Raw genomic sequence first — 11,623 nt, 5'->3', positions numbered from 1 at the left:
AATAAGTACGGTGTGACCTACAAAGTCACATGTTCGATTAATATTAATTGACATATGGTTGGTATGCACATCGGGACTGTCTTCTGTGCACGTTAGTCAATGACGTATCCGAGTTCTCCAATTAAAATACTTTGATCCCCAAGTGAAATAGAAACAGAGTTGACTAGAGTTGTTTAATTGTCATATGTAGGATGGTAAAGGATTAAATTTTCTTAAATACACATCTCGAATTCAAAGACATTGAGTATCAAAATTTTCATGTGAGAGTGTCTTGCCCCACTTAATGAATTTTTTTAACATAAATAAATTTAAAGTAGTTGGATCAGTGAAATTTAAAATATATCTGAAGAACGTAAGTAAATAACTGTTTAATTTTTTGAATAATAGGAACAAGGTTTATACAAATTGATCTAGTTATAACATTGTTTACCCGTAAAACGATACAATTGAATTTATTATATGGTTTATGGACAAACGGACCGATTTGATCCAAAAATGATAAATAAACTAGATTAAAAATAAGACTTAGCGATTAAAATCGAAGGAAATGACAAGCCTGGTTCCGGGAGCAATGCCTCCGAAAACAGAAATAAGAACAATACGAAACAGCAAGTAAAGTTATTTTATTTAGTTTGAGAATAGAATGTAGCATAAGTTTTGCGAGGAGTTTCGTATCCTTACATTGGCTATTGAAACTACTATTTATAGCTACACCTAAGGAAACAAGATCCTAGGATTAAGCCCATCTTAAATGACAATAATGGGGCCATTGATAAATATGTAATGGCAGGTCATGAATGCAAATATTCTCTACAACGGCAGCCCATTTAATAATAGGGAATATTATTCATTAAATTTCATATGGTGACAAACATTCGACTCGTTCATGTTGATTGTGCTTCCTTCGGGATCTATCCGATGCCAGCTGTCGCTGCAGTTCTAGGTACTGGTTATTACTCTATTTACCTCCAGCTTGTCTCCGATTCCACGTGTCGCTCTACCATTCGATCATTTAATATAACTAATTTTATTCTATACAGATCGTCCCTCTGCTTTCCAGTGGCACATCTTTGTGTCATTGAGAAGTTGGTGAAGATTCCTTTCTTGGCGGGAAATCTTCTGAAACCTTCTGAACAGTCTCTGACGCTTGATAGGACGCACGTCTCCTCGCATTTAATACCCCGAACACGTGTTGCCCTACGATTTAGCAATATTTTTGCCGGTTCTCGAGGTAATCATGACCACAATTTTTGCCGTCTATAAATTTACTTATACTCATCATACCTCTTTCACTTCCAAAATTTTCATAATTTCATTATCTTCTTTGCACTTAACCTTCTACTTTCATCTCTTTCCGATTTTCTTTAAAAAACTCCATCACCTTCTTACTATTATGGCTTTTTTTACTGAGTCTTTTGAGAATTCTGGTCTTCTCTTTGGTGGAGGCCGGAAGAGAGGTAAAGATAAAGAGGTTGATGTCGATGCTGATCCTCCCACGGTCAGCACCATCATACCCAAACACTTGAGCACTGTAAATGACTTCCAAGAGAAGTTTCCCTCCATGTATCCACGGACTTAGGCTGTTAGTAGGTATCATTCCTCTATTCGCCCTTCTAGTATTCCTACTGTGAAAGAGGACTCTAAATGCCCAGACCTTAACATCATTGCTCCTGACTGATATAGTGGGTTACCTTCACCAAGGAAGGTTTTACATATGTTTATACGTACCCCTTCACCTTGGGCCCGTTTTCTTTGAGCGGAGGACTTGATCCCGTGATCTTGGAGTTATGCCATCGGTGCAGGTCTGTTTGGCATATGTAGGCCCTTCTGTATGGCAAACGGTGGCTTATTTATGCCAGTTGTGCACGGAGATAGAGGAAACCTTAACCCTGGCACACATGATGAGTCTCTACTCACCCAAAATCTTCCGTGGGGGAGTAATAAATTTTAGTAAATGTGGCCATCACGCCCTACTTACCAGCGTGGATGATGACAATGACCGTGGATGGATGGAGCGGTTTGTCATCATTTCTACTAGGGATATCACCCCAGCCATAACTCATTTCCTGAATCATGGAATCGCGCACGTAAGTTTATAATTTATTAATATCTTTCCTTCGTAAAAAGACTGCTTCCCGTCATTGTTGACCTCTTTATTTCCGTTGTTTCAGCAACTAGCTAGGTGGACACCACCAAGGGTTCAAGGCCTGGACCAATGGGTTCAGAAAATTCTGGATATTACAATGCCAGAAACCCGTCGGTGGAAGGAGATGGCTCCTAAATACGGGTGGAAGCCCAAGAACCACGGTAAATTGTGTTCTTCTTTCTTCTTCCTCTATATGAACATGAATAATTTTTCTAACTACATATTTTTCTTGATTTAGGACTTCCACAGGGCTCTGTTACATGCCCTGAAGTGGATATTTTGGCTGATCCTATGAAGGCTGCGAGATTGCTGCAAAGTGCTTTCACTCGAAGTGGTGCCCTTAGATCGACCTCCGGTGGAGGCTCTTCCTCTTGGAGTCCCCAGCTAGAGAATAAGCAACCAAAAAAGCGACGTTCTTTCTCGACTGGGGATAAAAATAAGAAGATAAAAACAGCCACAACTGAGCTGGTGTTTTCCAATATGGTCATTGATGATGACGTGGAAGTTAGTGATGAAAAGGCTTCCTTTCAACGGAAACAACGATCTTCATCAGCTCAACCGAATGCTCAATCGGGAGAGCTTTCAGAGCCGACCGATGAAGAGGTCCAAGCACCGTGGGGCGAGATGGATCGGGTAGATAATGCTAACTCCCGTTTTCCTGTCTCCGTTGCTATTTCTGGTCCAAGGAGCTCGGACCCCGGGCCTCTTCTACCTTCGGTTGATGAGCAACCAATAATCAGTGCTGCTCCCATTGAAGCTTCTTCTCAACCTTCAACTCCAATAACTTCGCGCCCCTTTACATCAATTGTACCTTCACCACTAGCACTCAGTGCATCTCCTCCACCGGCCACAAATACCCGAGAGGAGGGTGCTTCTCCTTCGTAGTGTCCCGACCACGCGAATTTGGTACACAATTATTCACCCCCCTTCTCTAGATCCCCGAGGGAGAAGGAGTGTCACTCTCTCGATTTTGAAGGGGTGCCATCTACTTTCCAGGCCGGTGGAACTTGCCAACTACCTGAAGCCGCCGGCTTCAGAGAAGGATAAGAAGAAAATACAGTCCTTTCCAGAGGAGTGCATGTTGAATAATGCCATGCATAATGCGGAAGCGGTATTATATTCGCTCTCTTATTGCTTGTTTTTTACTTATCTGTTGTGACGAGGTTTCTAATTTCAATATACTTTTTTGCAGGCAAACTTCCTTGCTTCCAAAGGCCTGTAGAGGTTGATCCTTGATAAAGAAGGACTTATGTCCGAACGGGATTAGCTTCTAGCCAAGAGGGACAAACTTGATGCTCGCCTCCTAGGGTTGGAGGCAAAAGCTGCTAAGGCGAATGAGCTTGAGGACAGGTTGCAACTAAGCGAGCAGGAAGTGATGGCTCTTAGCCAAGAAGCCACTAAGCTAAATGTATAGTTTCAAGAAGCTAAGGCTAAGTGGGCTGAGGTTCAAGATGGTTTGTTCGCTGCTACCGAGCGCTAGGCTGCCTCCGTTGAACGGGTGAATAATTTGGAGGCAATCTTGAGATCCAAAGCCGAAGATACTGCTGCTGCCGAGGAGAAGAGGGTTAGGATGGAAGAGAGATTTAAGAAGATTATGGAGCAATACTGGATTCACATATCCACAATCTGTGATCTTGATTCGAGTCTTAGCACCTTAAGGCCCGAGAGAGATGGTCTTCAGGCCGAGGTTTGCAGGCTTAAATCAAAGCTCCAGTTCCAAGGGGATTCTCTCGTATTCGAAAAGACATATGCAATGTATCATATGAAGAGAAAAACCTTAGAAGAAGCAAAAGCAGTAATCGTTGATATTGATGATTGCATCGCCAAGGCCCGAGCACTAGAGTTAAGTGCTCGAGAATGCCTCCCTGCTCAACCTACCGCAACTGACTCTTCGAGAATCTAGGATGAAGCTGAAGAGAATGAAGATGAAGGCCCAGGACCTGAACCGGCGTCTGATCTGGCTACTTCCATGGGGGGGAGGGGTTGTAGATGCCTCTCTCCCCTTAGTTTCGGCGGCGATAATGTTTAGATATTTCCACTTTTCTTTTGTTTTCTTGTTTTGTATCTTTGTACTTATGTTGTTTGGCATTTTGATAAATAAAGAATACTTTTGCTTAAGTATTGCACAAAGTTTATTCTTTTTGCGTCGAATTAGATAAGGCTTCGGGTGTATTTTTGTTCGATAGCTTTTTATTCTAGGCATAAACTCTTCCTCAACCCTTTACTAGTAGGGTTTCATAAGAGAGGTCCCTTTTATATTTACGTTGCTCTTAAAGAGGACGTCTCCTGTTCATTTCGGTACAAACACTTAAAGGTTTTAGTTAACTTTCAAATGATAAAATCAATGCATCATTTGGACAAGAAACAAGATAAAAATAAAATAACTTTTTTTATTTCTTCTATCTTCAAAAGTATATAAGTATTCATTTGCTAAAAAAAAGAAAACTGCCAATACATGTGGCTAACTTGTACAACTTGTTTCTATAGGATGGTCGTTCAGACCCCGATCCTGATGAGGCATTATTGTTCTAGGGTCTTGTAGTCCCGGTTTTTGTGGCAATCTTGTTGTCATATCTCATACTATCCCCCTCCCCCCCCCCCCCCAGTGCTAGAATGCGAAGCATGCGAATTGGAACACTGAAAGTCTTGCTCTGCTGGGTAAAACATTTATGAACGGTTGAATAGCCTTTGGTTCGATGGCAAGCTTTACTTCAAATTACGAACTTGACATCGAGCCTAAGACTATTTAATGATCCCGTAGTGGTTTATTATTTTAATGCCTTGTCATTTAAAGGTCTTAATTTTGTCGATGACGCTCTCTTCATAGTATGATTTCCGTTGCCGCCTCGTTAAAAATCTTTCCAGAAAAACCCAATTGGGACAAAAACTGGTCGAAAGGAAAAAGAGTGCAGCACATACTTTTAGTGTTGACGGGATCCATCACCAGTAATAGCTTTTGAGGCGAGTCACGTTCCAATTGCTGGGCAATTTAACTCCATCTTGATTTTTCAGCTCGTAAGAACCTTTTTCTGGTGACATCTGAAACCCCGTAGGGAAATTCCTACGTCGGACCCAGCTTCCCAATATTGATTTCCTGAGTGTTTTGAGTTACTTTCCTCAAAACCAAGTCTACTACTTTGAAGTAACGAAGATTGGCTCTCCGATTATAGTTTCTTTCCATCCTCTGCTTCTGATCCACCATCCTTACGTGTGCCAAGTCCCTGCGTTCATCAAGCGGAACCAGTTTACCAGCAACACCTCACTATTCATTTCTTCATTTGCTTGGAAAAATGTAAGGTTGGTTCCCCTACTTCCACCAGAATCAGAGCTTCCACGATATATACGATAGAGAAAGGTGTCTATCCCGTGCTTGATTTTGCCATCGTCTGGTATGCCCATAGCACGCTTGGTAATTCTTCGGGCCAATTGCCTTTTACTGCTTCTAACCTCTTTATGAGGTTTTGGATAATTACCTTATTGGTTGACGCCACCTGTCCATTAGCGCTCCGATGGTATGGTGAAGAGGTAATTCTTTTGATTTTTAGATCTTCGAGGAATTTTCTGACTTTGGAGCATATGAACTGTGGTCCGTTATCGCATGCACTCTCCTTCGGTATTCCAAACCAGCAAATTATGTGTTCCCATAAGAAGTCGATCACTTTGCTCTCATCGATCTTTTGGTAAGGACCTGCTTCAACCTATTTAGTAAAATAATCGGTTAAAATTAAAAGAAATCTTACCTTATCTGGGATCCGGTGGCAGTGGACCAACTATATCCATCCCCTATTTCATGAATGGCCGCGGGGATAGTACCGAATGCAAGAGTTCGGCCGGCTGGTGTACCAATTGTACATAGCATTGGTAGTTATCACATTTTTTGTACGAACGTCTTTGCGTCCTGTTCCATATGAGGCTAGTAATATCCTGCTCTAACTAGCTTTAGTACCAACGATTCTGCACCTGAATGGTTTCTGCAAATTCCTTCATGGACTTCTCTCATCACGTAATCTGCTTCTGAGGCTCCTAGACATCGAGCCAACAGGCTTTGGTATAATCTCCTATATAGCTATCCACCCATGAGGCAGTATCGAGACGCTTTGGTGCGTAGTGGCCGGGATGCCTACAGGTCTTCGGGCAACTTACCATGCTGAAGATAGTCGATAAACTCATTTCTCTAGTCCCAGACTAGGCTGGTTGTATTTACTTCGCAATAGCCGTCCACATCCAGTACCGAATGCATAAGTTGAATGACAGTACCATAGTAGGACCCTTACATCTCCGTAGACGACCCAAAATTGGCCAATGCATATGCTTCTACATTCTCTTCCCTCGGGATGTGTCTGATCGACCACTCCCTGAATCGTGCAAGCAAAGTTTGAACTTTAATCACAGATTGTTGCATGCATTCCTCTTTTGCGTCGAAAATCCCGTATACTTTGTTTAGTACCAGTTGGGAATCACATTTTATCTCTATGACCTCGGAGCCAAGTCACTGTGCCAGTTCGAGTCTTGTAACCAAAGCCTCAAACTCGGCTTCATTGTTAGTTAACGAAACAGTTTTAATGTCCTGCCTCAGGTATCCCCCGAGGGCGTGATTAGGATAAACCCGAGCCCGGACCCTTTCACAGTAGAAGCTCCATCCGTGAACAAGGTCCAAACTTCTGACGTCGTTTCCGTCACCATCACTGCTTCTTTAGCGGCCAAGGGTAATAACTCAGGACTGAAATCGACCACAAAGTCGGCCAAGACTTGTGATTTGATCGTAGTCCTAGGCTTGTATTCAATATCGAAATCACCAATTTCAACTTCCCATTTGTCTAGTCGGTCTGACAATTCAGTCTTGTGAAGAATATTCCGCAAAGGAAAGGTTATCGCAACGGCTATTAGGTGGCACTGAAAATAGGGCCTAAGCTTTCGAGAGACGACTACGAGAGCTAAGGCAAACTTTTTGAGGTGCGGATAACGAGTCTCCACTCCTGACAAAATTTTACTAACATAATAGATAGGAAATTGCGTACCTTCATCCTCCCGGACTAGAACGGCACTTACCGCTACTTCCTAGACCGCTGGGTATATTAGCAATTGTTCACCTTCCCCCAGTTTTGATAGTAGCAGGGGGCTTGATAGATAACATTTTAGGTCTTCAAGGCCTGCTGACATTCCGGAGTCTATGTGAAGTTGTTCTTCTTCTTCAGAAGTGAGAAGAAGTGATGACATCTTTTCGAGGATCGAGAGATGAACCTGCTTAATGCGGCCAATCTTCTGGTTAGCCTTTGTACTTATTTTATGCTTGTAAGCCAGTCCGAGATGTATTTGATGGCTTTGATTTTATCAATATTTACCTCGATTCTTCTCTGTGAGACCAAGAAACCCAAGAGCTTACCGGAGCCAACCCCGAACGCATATTTTTCTGGGTTGAGCTTCATGTTATGCTTTTTCAAGACATCAAAGGTCTTTTGGAGGTGCTTTAAATGACCACCTGCATTCAAAGACTTTACCAACATATCATCTATGTACACTTCCATTATTTTACCTATTTGCTTTTCGAACATCTTGTTCATGAGCCTCTGATAAGTGGCTCCGGTGTTTTTAAGCCTGAAGGGCATCACATTATAACAATATGTGCCAAAGTTCATTATGAACGAAGTTTTTCCCTAATCCCCCTAGTTCATCTAGATTTGGTTGTACCCGGAATAGGCATCGAGGAAACTCATTAACTCGTGCCCGGCCGTCGCATCAATCATTTGATCGATGTTTGGCAATGGGAACGAGTCTTTAGGGCATGTCTTACTCAAGTCTTTAAAATCTACACACATTCAAAATTTGTTATTCTTTTTTTGGAACCACAACTACATTAGCTAACCATTCCGGATAATTTATCTCCCGGATTGAACCGATGTCAAGTAGTCGAGTTACCTCTTATTCAACAAACCTGTTTCTGACATCGGCTATTGGGTGCTTCTTTTGCCTTACCGGAGGGAAGCTCGGGTCCAAGCATAGCTTGTGGATGGCCACCTCTAGTGGGATACCTGTCATATCCAAGTGCGTCCATGCAAAACAATTAACATTAGTTTTAAAGAAATTAATAAATCCTGACATGAATTCAGGATTGAGTCATGTTCCCAAATGAAACTTTCTCTCCAAGAATTCTTCGAACAAAGCCACTTGCTCGAGTTCTTCTGTCGGGGATTTGGTTGCGTCTGTCTCTTTCGGTACCTGAAAGTATCTCGGTACCTGGTGGGATTTCGACGAATCCTCGCCTTTATCATCTTCACTCGGCACAGGAGCAGGCGTCGGTTCCTATAATTGCTATTTGTTGGTTTCATTCCCTTTACTATTGCATATCTACACTGCGTTCATTTCTCTTGCTGTCAGTTGATCTCCTCTTATCTTCTTGATTCCCTCTGTGGTCGGGAATTTCAGCAGTTGGTGATATGTTGATAGTACGACTTCCATTTCATGTATCCATGGCCTACCGAGAATTACGTTGTATCCCATGTTGACGTCCACTACTTCACATAAGGTGGTCTTGGTTACCCCTTCAGTGTTCGTGGGCAGCAGTATCTCTCCTCGCGTTGTCACACTTTCCAGGTTGAACCCGGCGAGGAACTTTATTGTCGGAATGATACTTTCGGTTAATTTGGCTTGTTCTAGCACTGTCTATTGAATGATGTTGGCTGAACTTCCTGGGTCAACCAAATCACACTTAATCTTGAAATCTAGGACATTAAGAGAGATTACCAGGGCGTCGTTATGTGGCAGAAGAAGTCTGCCGGTGTCTTCCTCTGTGAAGGTGATGTCGTCTTCGGCGACCTCCCGGAGTCTCTTGTTGTGGGTCACCGATACCTTTGTCTTCTTGGCCGCCAAGAAGGTTACCCCATTGATTTCATTCCCCCCAAAAAATCATGTTGATAGTCAACCGAGGAGAGTCTTCTCCTATCTTCAAGGGTTCTGCATTGTTCCGGCTGCGGCCATAATTGTTCTTGGCTCGGTCACTCAGGAACTCCTTGAGATGGCCATTTTTTAACAATGTTGCCACCTTCTCGCATAGATACTGTCAGTCCCCGGTTCTATGGCCGTGAGTCCCATGATACTCGCACCATAGGCTAGGATCCCTCTGGCTGGGATCGGATCTAATTAGTTTCGGGAATCATGCTTTTTTGATATTCCGCATCGCCGAAACCAACTCCACAACGTTGATGTTAAAATTGTAATCTGACAACCTAGGATATGTAGAATTTTGGGTCCCCGGTACCTCTTTTTCTTGTAATGATCTGTTGTTCCGGCCACGGTTACTTCTTTTATCAGGAGCAAACCTATCCGAGGACTAGAACCCTTTGCTGCCGCATCCCTCATCTCTCTCGTAAGGCAAGAAACAACATTTAGAAGATTGCTGGTCTTCATCAAAATCACCTTTGAATTTATCATAGTTCTTGTCTCTATCCCGCCCTTTGGTTGATGTCGGGAGCTCGAGCTGATCATCTTCTATCCTTATCTTTGACTCATAGCGGCTATGATCATCCGCCCATGTAATATCTTGGTATTCGAGCAAGCTTTCCTTCAGCTTTCGGGAGGCATCTGAGCTCCTCGGATTCAAGCCCTTTGTGAATTCCTCCGCTGCCCAGTCGTCTGGTATGTCCGACAGTAACATCCTTTCTTTCTGGAATCTAATCACGAACTCCCGTAGCAATTCAAACTCTCTTTGTGCGATTCTGAATATGTCCGCCTTCCTGGCCTGGACCTTTCTGGCCCCCGCATGGGCCTTAATGAACGAATCCGTGAGCATTTCAAAAGAATCTATTGAATGATCGGGTAAGAGTGAATACAACGTCAAGGCACCCCTCCGTGAGGGTTTCTCTAAACCTTTTCAACAGGACCGACTCGATATCATGTTGAGCCAAATCGTTCCCTTTCACCGACGTTGTATAAGTTGTGATGTGCTCCTGAGGATCCGAAGTCCCATAATATTTTTGGTATATCCGGCATCTTGAACCCTTTTGGAATTAACTTCGGTCCTGCGCTTGGCTTAAACGGCAACTAGGTGTACTTCTTCGAGTCGGGGCCCTTCAAAACTGGTGATGCGCCCGAAATATGGTCCATTCCGCATGGAACTCCTTCGTGTTCTGATCCATCCGCTCGTTCATCTACCTCATGAATCTCATGAGTTCGATTTTGAAGGGATCATTACCGTTGTCGTTACCGGATCTGTTGTCGGTCCCCCCTCCCCCCCCCCCCCCGCACCGTCGAAACCGACCTTACCCTTTAGGGTGTTGTTATCAACTCTTTGAGCCGTTTGATTTACAGGAACATTGGGAGGAATCGGTCCTCTTCCGTTTGCATTGTTGGAAGCGCCTGGCAATGCTTGCTTAAATTTCGTCATGACCCGGTCCTGTCTTTAGAGGTGGCCCATGATGGCTTTTTGTTGCTTTCTCAAGATCCTTATTGTTTCCACAACGTGTTCATCTTCCGCGTCATCAGGAGATGGTTCCCATACATATCAGGGGTACTGTCCTCCACGGACCGGGGTTGCTTCGTCCCCCTCGTTGCAGGTGTCACTGATTGAATTCTCGTGCTGAGGCAGATTTTCATGTGCCTCAACGTTGTGTGCGATGTTGACATCATTAGTTGCCATTTTTGATTTTAATTGCTAAGAAACAAAGAATCAAACGAGTTAGTAATAAGCGCAAGGATCAACTCAATTACTCAACTGTCTAAGCCCCACGGTGGGCGCCAAACTGTTTACCCGTAAAACAGTACAGTTAAATTTGTTACTTGGTTTGTAGACATGCAAACTGATTTGATCCAAAAATGATAAATAAATGAGATTAAAAATAAGACTTAGCGATTAAAATCGAAGGAAATGACAAGCCTGGTACCGGGTGTAATGCCTCCGAGAGCATTAATAAGAACAATATGAAACAACAAGTAAAGTTATTTTATTTAGCTTGAGAATAGAATGTAGCATAAGTTTAAGAATTTGAGTCCTTACAATGTATGTTGATACTACTATTTATAGCTACACCTAGGGAAACAAAATCCTAGGATTAAACCCCTCTTAAATGACAATAATGGGGCAATTGATGAATATGTAACGGCAGGCCATGAATACAAATATTCTCTGAAACGGCTGCCCATTTAATACTAGGGAATATTTTTCATTAAATGTCATCTGGTGACAAACATTCGACCCGCTCACGTTGATTGTGCTACCTTCGAGATCTATCTGATGCCAGCTACCGCTGCTATTCCCGGTACTAATTGTTACTCGATTTACCTTCTGCCTGTCTTCGATTTCACGTGTCGCTCTACCATTCGATCATTTAATATAACCAATTTTGCCCTATACAAACTTAGATCTAAGATCGTTGGATTTCCATGGGCATTTATTCCTTTTGACTAATTTTGTGGAGGTGTCTACCATCTTTTTTATATATACCTATAAAGCTTTTAACTTCATTCTCCAAAATGATTTTGAAT

The 11,623-nt window shown here is 42.8% G+C and overlaps 1 protein-coding gene across 1 annotated transcript; it reads left to right on the top strand.

The window, feature by feature from the left end:
• Positions 1 to 1,393: 1,393 nt before the first annotated feature.
• Positions 1,394 to 4,049, top strand: LOC138905813 (uncharacterized). The gene is made up of 6 exons (XM_070194330.1): positions 1,394 to 1,498; positions 2,172 to 2,307; positions 2,385 to 3,027; positions 3,143 to 3,257; positions 3,414 to 3,554; positions 3,627 to 4,049. The coding sequence occupies exons 1-6, from the start codon at positions 1,394 to 1,396 to the stop codon at positions 4,047 to 4,049; spliced, it is 1,563 nt and encodes a 520-aa protein (XP_070050431.1).
• Positions 4,050 to 11,623: the final 7,574 nt, after the last annotated feature.

Source organism: Nicotiana tomentosiformis, chromosome 2, assembly GCF_000390325.3.
Source record: "Nicotiana tomentosiformis chromosome 2, ASM39032v3, whole genome shotgun sequence".
NCBI classification, from domain to species: domain Eukaryota; kingdom Viridiplantae; phylum Streptophyta; class Magnoliopsida; order Solanales; family Solanaceae; genus Nicotiana; species Nicotiana tomentosiformis.
Note: the sequence above shows the minus strand (reverse complement) of the source record. Positions and strands in the feature narration are given on the sequence as shown.